At 42.9% G+C, this 17,155-nt stretch overlaps 2 protein-coding genes across 13 annotated transcripts in view; both read left to right on the top strand.

Moving 5' to 3' along the window:
* The window catches only part of ZMYND8 (zinc finger MYND-type containing 8), a 64,069-nt gene extending 60,570 nt beyond the window's left edge, over nucleotides 1-3,499 (top strand). For 10 of the 12 annotated variants that reach the window (XM_078856946.1, XM_078856949.1, XM_078856951.1 and 7 more), the window contains 4 exons: nucleotides 125-321; nucleotides 1,100-1,132; nucleotides 1,316-1,405; nucleotides 1,863-3,499. In XM_078856946.1, coding sequence (XP_078713072.1) covers nucleotides 125-321; nucleotides 1,100-1,132; nucleotides 1,316-1,405; nucleotides 1,863-1,949 — 407 coding nt within the window. In that variant the 3' untranslated portion in view covers nucleotides 1,950-3,499. The remainder of the gene's footprint in view (nucleotides 1-124; nucleotides 322-1,099; nucleotides 1,133-1,315; nucleotides 1,406-1,862) is intronic. The other 2 variants (XM_078856943.1, XM_078856948.1) reach the window with 2 other exon arrangements.
* Nucleotides 3,500-6,149: 2,650 nt separating this feature from the next.
* On the top strand, nucleotides 6,150-16,986 carry LOC144932655 (XK-related protein 8-like). Its single transcript, XM_078856938.1, has 5 exons — nucleotides 6,150-6,178; nucleotides 8,465-8,807; nucleotides 9,803-9,993; nucleotides 10,716-11,035; nucleotides 11,984-16,986. The coding sequence occupies exons 2-5, from the start codon at nucleotides 8,479-8,481 to the stop codon at nucleotides 12,380-12,382; spliced, it is 1,239 nt and encodes a 412-aa protein (XP_078713064.1). The 5' UTR covers nucleotides 6,150-6,178; nucleotides 8,465-8,478; the 3' UTR covers nucleotides 12,383-16,986.
* Nucleotides 16,987-17,155: the final 169 nt, after the last annotated feature.

The raw sequence follows: 17,155 nt of genomic DNA, 5'->3' as shown, positions 1-17,155 counted from the left end.
CCGGTTAATTTGGTTTCGGTTTTGGCAAGGGCAAATAAATAGTAACTAACCTCATTGCTTTGCCCAATCGCTTTTGACCACGAGTGTGTTTTGTCCCCTTGCTGTGCCCCGCGGCTGGCTGCAGCGAGCACCCAGCCAGAGGTGGAGGCAGAGGCGGTGCCGGAGACGGCGGTAAAGGTGACGGCCCAGCAGGTAGCTACTGCCACCTCCACGGCCACGCACACGGAGGGAAAAGTGGCGGCGGCGGTGGTGGTGGCGGCGGCAGCGACGGCGATGGGGGTGAAGGAGCAGGTCAAGGACAAGGGGCAGGAGAACGTTACGGTACGCCGAGCGGGGCAACCGTCCTGCTCACAGCTGCGTCGCCACGTGGCGGCACTCGCCCCCATGTGTCATTCATTCACGCAGCGCGCTCATTTGTTGAAATGTCTCTTAGAGAGTAAAGCCGTACTGTGTGCTCTAAGCAATGTAGTGGTTATTCGATTCATCTCTTGAAATAGCTTCTTGCACTTTACAGTATGCACTTCCAAAATGTGCACGTAATAATTCATTGTTTGCGAATCATGCTGATTAAATCGCATGTAGGTGAAATTGTAGATTGAGTTATAACCAGTAAGAACATTTTGAGGCCTGCGGGAATATGAATGTCAAAGAATATCCAGTGATGTGAAAAATATTGTATCAGAAAGGTAGCATTTAGCAGGTAGTACAGAAAGTAGGTTGCAGACATTTGAGGGGATTTAGCATTACCCCCTCATATAAATGGCATGTCGCCATACATTGTCATTTCCTACCCAAACACATTAAAGCTCCAAGGATTGCTCACATCCCTAGTTAGACCCTGTACTGATTATGCAGACTGGCATGGCCCTGTGAGTGATCCATATTGGAGTGATGTGGTTTTATTGTATATGCCTATTCATGTTCAATGCACATGAAGAGGCATAAAACTGTGTTTAGTTTCTACTTAACCCGCACCTCCGATTAGCACGGTTGGCCAAGTACGGTGTGAAGGAATGTTTACATACATACATTAATGCAATTTATTATATTACCTTTGCAATGGTGGTGAGTCAATACATTTTCTGGCATTTTCTCACAGGTTAAATTCATTCCAACAAGCCCGACTGCCCAGGTATTATGAATGACAGTGCGCACTAACAATGGCATCGTAGAGATTAGTGTCTTCCAACCTAACTCTTTTGTGGCGTGTGGTGTCTTTCCCAAAACTTCTCCCCAATGTGAACCAGTTGCTTCTATGCATCAACATCTTTTCTGCTGTGCGTGATTAATTCCACACGGTCTCATTTGTTTGCAGATAGTGACCAGCGTATCCACAAACCAGCCCATAAAGTTGATTCCTGTGCAACCACAGACAACGTTCATCCAGACAACACAGCCCACAATTGTAAGTGGTAATCATAATGAGAATAAAGTAATTTATCCAGAAACCCCTCCCTGAGTCTTGGAACTGTTACATGGGAGGATCCTGCATTGAGATGCTTGGCCCAATTTCTTTTTTAAAGACTGTTTCGCATATGGAGCAACTCGTGCATTAAAAGAGGTACCGTGAAAATATCTGCAGAGACGCTTTTGCAAAATGACTTTATTTTGATTCTTGGGCATTGCCTAGCCTGCTGAGGTTGGGTTTTTAACAAATATGCACAGGCCCCACCAACCTTCACCTAGAAACACTAGGGTCACAGGCGTGTATTGCTGTGCCCAGTAAGCAGCCTCAAGATTCACTGGCTTGGCTTTGCCCCATCGCAGAGGTCACCAGTGGGGTTCGGCTGCTTGCGCTCGGTATACCAGACTATGCACCGCGAACACGTGCACATTTATCTCTTTCTTTACTTTCCCCACAGGCCATCCCGGTGGTGATGGGAACCGCTGTGAGGCAAGGTGTCCAGTACGTGCAAACTAGCATGCCGCTGCAAGTCCGCCGGCTGTGAGGGGCCTCGAGCATGTTTATACTGTATATGCAAAATTCCCTGAACTGTTAAGACAAGAATACAAGCTCTTGCAAAGAATCGTTATTTGAACACCTAAGAAAAACCGAGACTTGATCACGCCAAGAAAACTGTTGATCTGAGAAGACTGAAACTGAACGTGATCAGTTTAGCAGAAATTTTAATAGAAGGATTGTGATGCAATCAAGAATTCTGGATAATTCAACAGAAGCTGGAATATGCTCTTCTTGCCACTACTCCCCAATTTGTCTACATCACTTCACTCCAAGACTTACAATTTTTGTAATAATCAAATACCCTCAGAGCCTGGGGTAATCCACACTGCCAGGTATGCTGTACAAAGGTCAAGCCATCGGTGAAGACGCCTGTAAATTGTTGTACGTTCATGACACTATACAAGGCCAATGTTAAAACGTAGGTGCTGTATCCAGGACTTGTAAATAAAACAAAAAAGATTGTCATGCTCACCGACGACAAGCATGCACCTGCTGCTCCATTAACATATACGACGTGTGTTTTTGTTTACAATAATTTTTTGTAATAAAAGAACAAAGATGGAACATGAAGAACACAATTCAGAGGTTTTGCGCTTGGGTACGTCACTGTATAAGACCACTGGGATGTGACCAATGTATGTCCACGTTGACATCTGTGCTTTATCTCGATGTAGCCCTTCAAAATAGAAACATGCTAAACCCGGTAGTATGCAGTCAGTCTCAAATGACAGTAGTTTTGTAACACAGTGTTTAATGCATATAAGGGAGAGCATGTGCGTACTTGATTTCTTGTGCTGAGAACGAGTTTAGGGTGGAGTTCACCAGGAATGCTTTCTGTGCTATTGCAGGGAGTTTTATATATATATAAATTGTAAGCTGTGAAATGTACATAGTTTCCCTTCACTACATTTGTAATAAACACAGGGGCCAAGAGCGGCTGAAGTGCTGCACCCCCTGACTGGGTTGGTGGCAGCACAGAGCTCCACAGGAGCTCGTGGTTGTGGATGATGGTGCAGCAGTGCATGTGTCTACCCCAGTGGTAACAGTCGCCCGTTTGTTTGCGGTGGGAAAGTCCCCTTATAGGGGGCTCTGAAACGTCCATTGCAGACAATTTATCTCGTGTCACAATCGGCTTTGTGTAAACTGCACGTATGTCTTTGCTTATTAAATAAGAAATGGATATTCCTCCTTAATTATTATTTTTTTACCAGACCTTCATAATTGTATAAAGAGCAGTTTAAACAGCACTTGTGTACATATAGAGAACGATAGCATTGTTTTGTAAAGTATTTCTGCGATTATTCCCCAACGAATTTTTGGGAGATGATAATGGCTGACACAGGTGGCATACTTGTGATCCTTGAAATGTAACGCTGGAGAACATTTTATTAACAGTCCACATTGTTTCTGGAACAGCAAGTAAGAGTGTTGTGTGTAACTTGCGGTATGGTCTCACCATAAGATACCTTATGAATGAATGTATGTTTTGTAAATTTAACTTTATTGTTTTGAATATTAAACCTATATGCTTGAAAATTGGTGTGTTACGTTTTTTTTTATCATAGATTTAAAACAGGATTAACAAAAAATTAGCACGCCATTAGCCCTAGCATATATGATACATTTAATAATGGTTATTGCTGGATGGTAGCATGTTTTACACAAATATTGACTTCTAAGAAATTATAATAAAAAGTGCAAATGTGGACATGTAATGAGCACATGAAATGTTCAGTATTTCACAGCAGTGTTTTGGCTTTTGTCAAAAGTATTTATGTTTAGGTAAAAAGTGTACAAGGGAGTCGCTATGTAAAATACACGAATACTTTACATTTACAATAAGGATGAGAAAGTGATGTAAATCTGACACCTGCATTACTTAAGGAAGCAATGCTAAAGTCAAATGGAATGATATATTAACCAGGTAAGACCAGATCTCAAGCCTTAAGGAGAGCCGAGTTTACTCTAGCAGATTCCTAAACGGCCGCCTGCCGTTACCATTTATTCCACTGTTACAAAATTTTTTTGGTTTTTGGGTAGCAAGTGTTGTTTTCCAAATTGCTTATGCCTCAAAAGTACAGAAAATGGCTTATTCCCCACCTATTTTCTGTGAGAACGTGTGCATTTGTGTTTTTCCTTCACATAAAGTCCTGGTCACAAAAGCAAAGTTTGTGGGTAATAGCCATTTTCTATACTTTTGAGGCATACGCAATTAGAAAAGAACACTTACTACCCAGGAACAAAAATCGTGTTACATAGTGTTATTAAACCACAGCCATTGCTTAAGACTAAAATATCGAATGTGCAATGCATGTTTATCATTTGCATGCGAAATGGGAAGGCGTCACAACGTGCCCACATTGTGCTGTACCTTGGGCTGTCAGAGTAACAATATTTAGTGATAGATGCATTCAAACATCACAGGCAGTGGCGCCACTAGGGGGGTGCGGGGGGTGTGGAACGCACCGGGTGACACCATCAGAGGGGGTGACACCAAAATGACTGTCTATGACAATTTTTGTGCAGTGTTTCTGCAGAAATTTGTTTTTTATTTTAAAAAATCCCCGTAGTTATATCAACATTTTTTTTCGTAAGCCCAGCTTACATTTACTGTTTCAATATACCTACAAGGCTTATAATCTATGCTAATTTACTTTTTGAACCACCTAATGCTCTCAGATCAGAGCTGTCATTGTTACCCAACTGCAGTGACGCTTCGAGTCACGTGGTTTCGTCTGCCACGCGCTGCGAGCACGCGCTGTTTTCGTTGCTGCTCGTGTTTTTATAGTCGCTGGTTTTGTCAAATTGTCTTGTGTTTTAGCTACAATGTTGTGCTAATTAGTATTTGTGAACCTATTTCAATAACTTTTGAGAATGAAGTAATTAAAGGAAATATGTATAATTTAAAGGTGTAATTTAAATTTGATATTTGTTTATGTGACTACTATTGCCATTACATTCAGTGATATTACGGGAATTATGATGTACGAGTAACATTAGTACCAAAAACATTACTAATGATTTTGTACGGTCTGGTACGGGCGGAGGTCCATGAGGGGTGACACCATGAGCTATCCCACTGGGTGACACCAACCCAAGTGACGTCACTGATACTACATCCACCATTCATGCACAGCCCGCTTTTGTCCAGTGCTAGCGTTTGTTGAGGGTTAACATTTGCGTCAGATGCCTTTGTTTTAATGTGTGTTGTACACGGCTGTAGTTGTTAACTTGCGACGCAACCAAGTCCACAACGTTGAAATCCGCAAATTGCAGTGGGAAAATAACTTCCCTCCGCACGCAATGAAACAACAGGTTTCCCTCGCCATGTGCGGTTAGATGCGTTCCGACAAAGGGGAACAGCGAAACTGCACGAGGCGGCTGTCCGCCGAGTTTCGCAATGTTGTCCCACGTCCGATCACATAGCCAAGGGGCCGTCCATAAATGACGTCACGCGATTTGAGACGATTTTTGAACCCCCCCCCCCCTAGTCACACAAAAAGTCAGACCCCCCTCAAATATGACGTCACAAAGCTCTGCCCCCCCCCCCCCAAATAAAACATGCTTCAAATCGTCTTCTTAGGTTTTTTCGGTAAAGTCACGTAGAAAGTAAAATAAAATAAAAACAAAAATCACGACGTTTCGGAGGCAACACAAGTCTCCGTCATCAGGTGGGACCGTCACACCTAAGAAGATGATTCCTTGCAGTCACGAAAGCTTCAAATCTAGAATTATGCTTCAAATCGCTTTAAACTATTGTCATTGTAGTGCGTATTTAATGTGGCGCTGCACTCTGATGTTTTAGGAGAAAACATTTATTAAAAAGTCTATTTAATTAAGTAGAACGTGTTTATATTTAAAGTTGCGCATTTTGATGTGACGTCACATTTCTCAAGCCCCCCCCCCCTCGTCACACATCGTCACATGTCTGACCCCCCCCCCCCTAGGTGCGTAACGTCATTTATGGACGGCCCCCCAAGGGGTCGGCAAACCAAAATAACAAGCACCAATTTTTTATCGACCAATTCGGAATAAATTGGTTCGGGGGGAGGGGTATGGGGGGACGGGGGGGGGTAAGGGGGGGACGGGGGAGGTATGGGGGGACGGGGTGGGGGCTATGGGGGGGACGGGGTGGGGGCTATGGGGGGTATGGGGAGGGGCTATGGGGGATGACGTCACACGGGCTTCCCGACCGCCATGACGGAGCGGCTTGTCGTAAGTTCCTTCTGACGTCTTCTCGCTTCTCGTCAATTTCGTGTCAAACTCTTTTTCTCAAGACGCCCTCGGCTCGCCTGCTTCGCTATCGACACCCCCCTCTCTGCGTGGGGTGTACACGAACAGACTAAATAACATTAATAAATACCGTACCAATGTTGAGCAACTTTGCTCTGCAGACTCCACGCATTCATCCGTGGAACGATGTCGCTGTTGTTGCTGCTGCAGATGTTGATGTTGGAGATGTTCATGTTTGAGATGTTGATGTTGTAGATGTTGATGATGTAGATGTTGTTGATGTTGGAGATGTTGGAAATATTGATTATGGAGATGTTGATGTTGTAGATGTTGGAAATGTTCATGTTTGAGATGTTCATGTTTGAGATGTTGGAGTTGTTGATGATGTTGATGTTGGAGATGTTGGAGATGTTCATGTTTGAGATGTTGATGTTGTAGATGTTGTAGATGATGTGGGAGGAGATGTTACAGAGAGAACCACAGGCATTGCATTACCACGTCCCGGCTTATTTTCTTCTTTCGTGTGGGTGATGTGTAAACTGTCCTGTACACACACACTGTCATTCGTGTATGTGTATATACTGTATATAAATATAATGATGTGTGTGTATACTGTCCTGTACATATACATTGTCATGTGTGTGTATGTATATACTGTATATAAATATAGTCATGTGTGTGTGTAGGCTATATGCTGTATATAAATATAGTCATGTGTATGTATATACTGTATACTGTATATAAATATAGTCATGTGTGTATATACTGTATACTGTATATAAATATAGTCATGTGGATGTATATACCGTCCTGTACACATACACTGTCGTGTGTGTATATATATACTGTCCTGTACACATATAGTCACCTGTATGTATATTTCCTGTTTTTTGGGTCTTTCGGTAAAGTCACGTAGATAGAAAAAAAACTATAAAATAATGACAATTAAAATAAAGTGAATTAAAACTAATAAGATAATACTGTCCTGTATATGCTGTTGTACCTCGCACTGCATCAAGCTACAGCAACATAGTGCAGTATACACAATAAGTAATGTGTATGTACACAATAGTACTGTGTACACACACACACAACAATACACACAACAATACTGTTGTGTGTACACACGACAGGATACAGGGTGGGCCAAAAGTCAGGTCACACGGTTATATTTATTTTAACTCATCACAGGGTTATTTAACATATTATTTTATATATTTTAACAAATCTTCAAAATGACTTACATTCACAGTAATGCGTGCGTTGAATATATTTTGAAATTAATGTAGTACCTTTGATTACGTTCATCAGTTGCGTTTTGTCTCAATTGTTTCAGGGTTCCTGGTCGAGTTTTGTAAAAGACGAATTTAAGGTTGACCCACAGGAAGAATATATATTAATGATAATTTCTACAATGTTCACTTTAATCGTTAACATTTACACATATTTAATGTTAGTGTTAAAATAAATAAAATAACCTTGTGTGTCCTGACTTTTGGGCCATCCTGTATACTGTCCACAATACAGGCTACTGTTGTGCAACGCTATGGTATATGCTGTACTCGCAAGGCAATGTACAACACACATGTGTTGTACACTGCCACACACGACTACAGTATTGTACATACACCTGGTATTACCAGGTATTCTTACGTTCAGGCACAAAGTCTGCTTGGTTTCTAGCATCTGACGAGATCGGGCGCGTTCTTGTTCATGTGGCCGTAGGCTGGACATAAGATACATTTGTATTTGAAAAACATTGTTCTGTAAAGGACTGAGTCACATGTTTGTGCTATGTTCTTCTTAGACGTGTTCTGGTTGTTCCACGTGTTGTTCGGTATGGTGTCCGATGCCTTCGCTCGGTGACGTGATGTTTTCTCTCTCGCCTGGGGCAGAGATCCCAGGTTCGATCCCGACCCTGACACCTGGTGTGCATTTGGAATTTGAATATTCTGCCCGTGGTCACGTGGATTTTATTTTTCTGGGGTCCTCCAGTTTTTCCCTCCACATTTAGAACCAACGTGTGTTTGGTTGCTATAAATGTCCACATGATAAGCCACTTCGTTGAGCTATCATTTGTGGCCAGGTCACTTCTGAAAAAGAGCTACATAGCTCAATGGGCCTTACCTGGTAAAATAGAAATAGTAGTGGAAGACTGAATTGAGCTGACGTTTTCACCCATGACCGTGTAAACCTACGCAGATATGTATGTTCTTCACTTTCCAGTCGCGTCTCTTATTAAACCATACACGTGCGTGTGTCGCACAGGCTTTGTTCCTGAGATGACGAACGCCAGCAGCCCAGGGGGCCTGCGCCGGTTCCACTTTGGTTACTTTGACCTCTTCTGGGCAAGCGTGGGGCTCATTTCTACGCTGCTTGACCTCGGCACCGACATCAACACCATCACGAAGCTGTACCTCGCCAGCCATGTTGTGTCGGCCTCCCTGCTGCTGGCCTGCAGGCTGACGGCCGACATCGTGGTGCAGTTCTTCAGCCTGGCGTGGCTCTACGATGACTGGGAAGAGCGACGCACGAATCAAAACTTGGAATTTCCGCGACCTTCATTGGTGGTCAAAGTGCTGCACTGCCTGCAGCTTGGCCTCATTTACAGGTGTCACATTTCGATTTAAAGCTTTTGTGACTGCAGGGATTTATCTTCTTGGTTCTTTCGGTAAAGTCACGTAGAAGAGAAATAATAAAATAATAAAAATAAACCACAATAATATGATATAATATTTTATTATATTTTATTTTTTATAATAAAATAATAAAAATAAAACAATAATATAATATTATATTTTATAATGTTTTATTTTTATTATTTTATTATTTCTCTTCTACGTGACTTTACCGAAAGAACCAAAAAGAAGTGTCACATTGACTGTCTATCCAGCAGTGTAAATATGGGTAACACCACCGTCTGAACAGGTCATGTGTGATGGGGTAATGTGTGGGTACTTTGACCTCTTACAAGACGTTCACGTTTGGCCAGAATGTAAATAGTAAATTGAAATGACCTCTAAACAAGTTTTCTACAGCTGGAATTGGCAAAACCTAAGGCGCTCTCGGAAAAAAAAGGGTTCCACTTGGTGAGGGTTTTCTGGATAAATGAAAATCATTCCTTGTGGATTACATGAGGGTCTTGCAACAAGCTGTGTGGACACCCGTCAAGTAAAATTCTCAAATGCAAAACTAACTTTGATTCAAATAAAACAGCTACGTAAGACTTACAAGTCAATGATCACTTTCACAATAAATAATTTAGTCTCCACAGAATCCTTACCACGTTCATAATAAAAATTGTCTTATAACATAAATAATAGGCTGCGTTAAGCAATTACCCTTAATCATAGCCGAAAGTGAGATTTTGATAGATATATGCATTTGTGTTCAAGATGAACCTGGTGATATGTTTTAAATTTGTGAAAATGCGCCACTGCCCATACAGTCACTTAAACATTTTTGTGCAATAATTGACAATGCTATAGCTCTCCGCTGTGTGTCGGGTTACGATCCCATTGGTTGAATCGCTATGAGGCGGGAGTTGACTCGTGACACATGCCTCGTGAATATTCCCCATTGGCAATGTCGCAATTTATTTGTCAGATTTGTGTGCGCCCTCCGCAAGGGCTGGAAAGCGATACAGGATGGCGGCGAGGGGTTGGCGGCTGAGGCAGTGTACCGCTCGACAGACATCACCATGCTGCGCCTATTCAAGACGTTTATAGAGAACGCTCCGCAGCTCGTGCTGCTCATCGGACGCATGGTGCAGGCGGAGCGGGTCAACCTGATGGAGGGTGCGTTCGCCACGCTTGTGCTGCACGCGGGCATCCATTTGAACACTTTTATCCATGAAGAAAGACGAAACCCAAAAAGTGAACAGATCTCCCCTTTCACTAATGGTTGGATTCTCTCGTGTTGTTGCTGCGTGAATTGTTTAAACATCATCAGCCATTCAATGTTTGGCTGATGACAAAGGGCTCACCAAATTGTGGCCCTTCTTGCGATGCAGTGATCCATCTTGCTTTTGCATGAAATTAACAAAAACAAATCTGGTTGTTTAGGGTGGCAGGAAGATTCCTCGTGAGTAGCACCTTGTGTCTGCATGTATGTGCACGTATGTGTATATTTATGTGGAGCGATAGTGTAGCGGTTAGCACGCTGCGCTATGAACCCGGCGACACGGGTTCGATTCCTGCTCACGGCCAACACCTGTGACGATTATCTGAACGGGTCCCGGGCCTCCCCTAGGTCGACTCAGCCTCAAATGAGTACCTGGTGCGGTGTGTAAACATTGCCACTAGGGAGATAAAGGCGGTCGGGCGTGGTGCTGGCCACCCACCCCCTCGTGTACCGTTACGGCCTTCATAGGTGCTCGCTAACAGCACTTGCCCCTACAGTCTGTTAAGGCTATATGGGGGATCTTTGATATATATGTCTACTACCATGCTTGTGCACATTTGTGCAAATATGAATGCACATGCGTGCGTACGTTTGCACATGTGCGTGACGTGTGCAGGCCTCAGTGCAGCCGTCTGCCTCTTCTCCATCTCCTGGATACTGCTCGACTACCACAAAGCGCTGCGCATCTCACTGAACCACAAGCTCCAGCTGCAGGGCTACCTGGCCTCGTTCGTCTACCTCCTGTGGAACCTGCTGCTGGTGGTGCCGCGCGTCGTCACGCTGGGTTTCTACGTGGCGGCCGTGGGCCCCATGGTGGCCGTGCACGTGGCGCTGTGGTGGTTCGCCATGCTGGTGTGGGCCCGCCTGCAGCACACTGATTTCACCACTTCGAAGAAGAAGGAGTTCGTATACAACAGCGTCGTGGCCGTCATATGGGTACGTGTTATTTATGTGGTCACACTCGTTACACCCAAAGGGCTTGGCCATAAATGAACCACAGTACCTTGCTGATCTCGTCAAGGAGCATAAACCATTGTGCGAACTCCGGTTATTCTAGCAGCGGCTTTTGGCTAATCTTAAAAACAAAAACAGCCTCTGCATTGCGCGTTTTCAGATGCGATTCTGCAGCCGTCTGGAACACTCTTCTTATATTAGGAAGCCACTGGAGCCATGCACTTTTAACTCTAAATTTAAAACTAATTTCTTGAGAACTCATTTTTGTGTTTCGTTGTCCTTCCCCCGCACCTCCAATTAGCACGGTGGGTTAAGTATGGTGCGAAAAAAGTTCAACATGCATACATCACAAACGTGCACCTGCACCAACTTTCCTCACCATTATTTTTGCAATGTAATCCAACGACCGAATCGCCCGATCCTGTTGGATCTTAGAAGCGAAGCAGGATTTGAGTCTGGTTTGAATATTGAGAATACCAGTTGTTGTAGGGTTTGGACTGTGAGGTGAATTTAACTTTTTCAGAGTTTTGAGTTTTCTCCAGATACTCCTGGTTCATCTCAAGTGCCAAATGCTCATTTTTTTAATTGGGGAAAAACATCCCAATATAGGTCCCTCCTGAAAAAAACTGTTTAAAGAATCATTGAGGTTTTACCTGAGTAAAGGAATATTATTTATATTTTTTACATGTTATTAATATCTCAAATGTGTTTCAATGCATTTTTTGTCATGCAGTTGAATACAGCTGATGAAAGGTCTTTACACTTTCAATTTCCCGCTTTGTTATGAATATTTTTTTTCTCGGCAATGATAGTTCAACATTTACCTTAACCATTTATTGTATGCTGCACTAGCCTTCGGAGGCGCTCGTGAACAGCACTTGCCCCCATGGTTTGCTTGACTAATGTTAATGTTTGTCTATCTGTGTACAGATCTTTTCCTGGTTCAATGTGTCGAAAGCCAGGACGTTGTGGAGGAGCGTCATCTACCACTCCGCTGTACTCGCCGACATCATCATCATGATCGTGGTGTATTGTGTTTTCCTTGGCGAGGACACTCAAAAGCTGGTGGTCTTGTGTTTTGTCCCCGTGGTGTTCATCTGCTATGCCTGTGGAATCGCGGTACGCTGTGTTTACTATAGGTGCCTCCACCCCAGTGTGACGGTGGCAGCCGTAGAGTCTGTGCAGCCTGAAGTGGACACAGATGGGCCAGTGGAGCCATTCACCGAGCAGGTGAACAAGCGAATCACAAAGTTTGTAGGGTACCCACATTTGCCCAATAGCAGTAGCAGCCAGCGTAATGGCAGCAACAGCCGCTCTAGAATTGTATAGCAGCAGGGAATGGCAGCGTTTTACAATCTGAGCCTATTTTTAATTCAGGGTGAGGACTACAGGTAGACCTCGCTTAATGCTACGCCGTAGAACGATGATTCGTTGTAGCGCTCTTTGAACCTGGAGATAATGTTTCCTAAAAATTTAAGAAAATCTAAAAGCGATTACGAGTGAGAACTCGCAAGCGCTGGCTAAGGAAACGTACCTGCCTAGCCAACCAGACCCAACCCCCGTGATTGTGATTCATAGTCACGATAAAACTTTTATCTGTTTTTTTTACATGTTTTTATCCGATGTTATTACAGTACAGTATTTGTTTAGCTAGGTGAGAACTCACGAGTCCCAGGCTCCATCGAAAATAAACCTTACCACTGAAATTTAGACTGAGGCCATCGCGAAGATCATAGAGGTCCTGGGAGCTCTTCTCTGAGAGTGACCCACATTGGGACCACAACAGCTCCTCCAACCTCATCTCCCACCGCCGCTGCCTTGTAGGAGGAGTCCAGTAGAATGCACTCGTGAGTACAGTAAAAAATACTTATGTAAAAATACATTTTTATATTTGTTTATGAAATAATGTTCGCCCTCTGTATTATTGTTCGTGCTATTATCGATACCCCAATGAAGCCCTCATATATTGCTCATACGAAATAAATAACGCTATCGGGAACGCATCCCCACATATAGAATGGTATAATGACCCCTTTTAGCGCCGATTCGATTAGCGCTCACTTCTCCAGGAATGCATCTTGAGCGCTAAGCGAGGTCTGCCTCTACTAGGTTTTAAGTTGTGCTGAACAGCACTCTGATGTGTGACCCGAAAACGCGAGAGAGAGCGGGTTGAGATCCATGTTGTGCAAAAACCCAAATGCTAATTATTTATATTTTTTGTCAACATGTTCATAATTACTTTATCCTGAGCCCTAGCTGTAAGCTGCCATTTTGTGTTAATTTATTTCAACACAATGCAAACATTTACATTCCACTTAGGCCAAGAGTTGGATTTTATGTCCTGATTAACAGTCGTTGTCAAAGTTATTTTGTTTTTTTACTGCCTTTTTATATTAGATTGTTATAAGACCCGGCCAAATGTAGTTTTCCTAATTTTGTACGTACTGTACTGTATTTACAGTTTACAATGCCTGTGACCAAATTGGCAATTTTTAAAAGCTAAGCCAGTTCGAGACTGGCGCAAGCTTGGATGGGAGACCACAATGGATAATAAGTTGCTATAGGCTTGACACGTAGGCTTTCGTGACCAATATGACTTTTTACCAATTCTGGCAAAATCGCCCAATGATGCTGGATGTAATTCCCAGCGAAACTTCGTACTCAAATTGTGAATATATCGTGGATTTACACTCCAACACACTGGTGCGCTGAAGTAGAGACTAAATGGCACGTTTTGTTTACGTGATAAACCTTATTCATTGGCTGTCAGGTGGTGGCGGGTTATCGACACATTTACGCGATATAACCCAAAAAAAACTTTATTATGAATTGCTACAGGCCGCTGTGGGGCTGTGTGTTGGGCAGCGGAGGGGAGTGCAGCAAATTGTATTATTGTACTGTACTCCTGGGCAAAAACACATCTATGCTACCCACCTTCAACCCACACTGACCAGCTGTGTAAAGTATGCCAATGTCCCCCCACAATCCTCATGACACGAGATAGCCCGTCCTCCAGCAGCGGACTGATTTAAAATAACTATTTGTCGACTTTATTATTTGCTTCTTTCGGTAAAGTCACGTAGGTGAAAAAATGTAATTTAAAATTAAGAATAAAAATAAAAAATAGAAATAATTAAATTAAATCACAATTACTTGTAGACTTTATTATTTCCCATACGTTTTGTACATGTCACCTAACCTTCAGGATGTTAAGTTGATGAATAGAAGTGTTTTTTTGCACGAACACTGTGCAGTATTTAACACGAATGTCTGTTCTATCAAGTACAACTCATTGGGGAGACAGCCAAGATAGAATGTTGTGCTGTGCTTGAGATTAGCGGCTGGCACGGCTGTGTAAAGCCACCATCGTCTCCTCAGAACGGAGAGAAGTGGGAATGTGTACAGAATGGTAATGTAAGAGTACAGCCCAAGACTTAATGCCATGTATTTATCCAGATTGCCTTGCTGAGTCTTAAGACTTCTCCTGCCTTAGCATAATTGGCTATTCCACTTTAATGAATGTTTTGCATTTGACAGAATAGAGTATCTGGATAAAACACATGCTTGTAAGGGTGTAACCCTCAAATAATCCACAGCATTGGGTTCATAAACCCATTTGCTGTACTGCCATCTCGTGGCCACTTCGTAGCCCAGCGAATTTGACAAATCTCTGTGTGGTCCAACATCCCTTTCCTCAAAAGTAGTGTGTGCCACAGCACCTAGCCTGGCACAACCGCCGTGGTGATGTCACCGCTACTTTGTGCACAATGGTAGTTGTGTGCGTTAGCATCCACACTCGCGTGCAGGTGCACTCATATTTCACACCTCCGATGAACATGGTTGGCTACGTACGGTGCGAAAGAAGTTAAACATACATTCATTTAACCGGAGTCAACAGACCCTGTAAGGAACCAAGGTGACTTTAGGAGGCAGTGAAAGGTGGAGTCGGTCAGGATAAGCATTAGGAGCTTAAGAGTTTCTACAGGGGAGTTTCCAGCGTACAAATACGACAGTCCCCGCCTCTGCTATACCATTGGCACACTTCAGTTATACTATACAGTTCACGTGTGAACAAATGTTGCTTTGCATCAGATTTTTGGTGAAAATGTGTCAATGTCTTGCCAATAATGGAGGAAATCTCCAAAGCTGCTTTGTTAAGATGTAAATCTGACTCATAGCTTTCAGTGTTTTCAGTAATCATGTACCGGCTACACATAAACAAGACTGTTCCATGCATGTAGGCCACCGGTGATCATAAGAGCCCCTTTCAGAGCATCTATTTCCCCAAGGATCCCGTGTAGTTACTCTGTGGCAGGTATAAAACATGGAGTCACTCTACCTGTGATTTTAATAATTCAGCACTTGGTATATTTCACGTTGCCTTTCTGAAAGCACTGAAGTTTGTTTACAACGTAATAGCTCGCGACCAGTTGATAGCGATTCCTAGCAATTTTAAACAAGATACAACGTTTTTTTGTCGTAAGAGCCTTTTTGTTGAGCGCGTAGATTCATGGATGTAAATTTATTTGTTCAAAGTGCACGGTGCATATCTTGTCTTGGACCGATTGGCAAATGCTGTGAACCAAATGGGGTCCAAGTCCTGTCCGTGACTTACTGGAGGAATTTTTGATACAGATTACGTAACACATTAAGCTTTTACAGTTGATAAATCTTCGTGAGGCACAAAAGCTCACTGTAATTCTTTGGGGTTAACCCATCACCTATCCGAAGTTCACATGAAATAGTCGTCGTTGGTAAGTTTATTCACAAATAATGTATGGAAAGAAATGTTGAAAGACTTTAGACCGTTGTGTTTTTCGTAAAAGTGACCAGATGCTGTGTGGCTGCTGTGTAAAGTTAAATACGTGGTATAACTGGATGCCATAAAATAGATCATTCCTCTGAGGCAGCTGGATGGCTTATGGGAACAATTCTGTGTTCATGTCAGCGGTGATGCAGTCCAGCTGAGATTCCGGGTGTGAATCCCAGGTTTCTACCCGATATTAAAACTGGGCTGGTGTTGTTGTGCTTAACAGCAACTGACTACATTACTGTATTCAAGACAGCTGGTATATATGAGTAGATAGCAGGCGAGAGATGATGAACACTCGCTCCGCTTGGCATGAAGATGCACTACTGATCATGGTTGCAGCTGTAGCTGTGACGTCGTTCTGCTACATGACATGGCTCTGTTGTTTGTGGGAACTTGCTGAAATGGGGGCTTCTTTGCCCGAAGCCTTGGTTCTGTCGGTATATGTGGGACGCGGGCCGTGGAAATCCATCAGCACGTCAATGGATGGCGATTTGTTTAATTCGAGGACGTATTTATGTCTATTTGAACTGATATTTTCTTTCTCCAGTATTTTATTTAAATTCACTTTCAGTAAAAGATGTCTCTCTTGTCAGTTGAGTGTTGCACAGTGCACTTTGCTTTTTGCAGTTCTGAGCCGGTGGTGGAAATGCTGTATTCCTGTCTGGCCAGTCTCACCACATGAAAGGTTCATTGCTTGAGTCGTGCCCCAACCAGGACCTAAACTCACAAACTTGTGTGAGTTGCACGCTCTGCCGTTGCAACGCATCCTTCTAAATTGCCTTTGCGGTTTGGACTTGTGGTAAAGTGTATGTTTTTGTGTATTGAAATGTGCATTGTGATATCAGTAAACCAATGATGTCTGGTACACTGAGAAAATCTGTGGAGAAAGTGTTAAGGATGATTCCTAAAATGTTTTAATGTCATCTCATTTGATGGTGCCTTTCTGACCAGCACAATAATATCCCAGGGAGATAATCCGTACACTTTGTAACTGGGTACTATTTGAGGTTTACGTTTCAAGCGTTCAATGTTAAACCTGAATATTTGTAATCAAAAGTCACACTACCTTTGTGTCAATGATTTTTTTAAAATATTAACATTGTGTTAATAAAACATTTGGATATGTTCTGTACATATCGGTCTCTATTTATTACATTGAGTAAATGCATTCAGAGTGTTTCATGCATTGGCTGTGACAGAGCAAAACGGATAAGCTGTATGACACTGGTTCTCCAGACTCGGGTCTCAATGAGCTGTTCACATCAGACCGACAAGAAAGCACTTCCACA

The sequence above is a fragment of the Lampetra fluviatilis genome, chromosome 5 (assembly GCF_964198595.1).
Source record: "Lampetra fluviatilis chromosome 5, kcLamFluv1.1, whole genome shotgun sequence".
Classification (NCBI taxonomy): Eukaryota; Metazoa; Chordata; class Hyperoartia; order Petromyzontiformes; family Petromyzontidae; genus Lampetra; species Lampetra fluviatilis.
The sequence above is the reverse complement of the archived record's forward strand: the minus strand, read 5'-3'. Positions and strand labels throughout refer to the sequence as shown.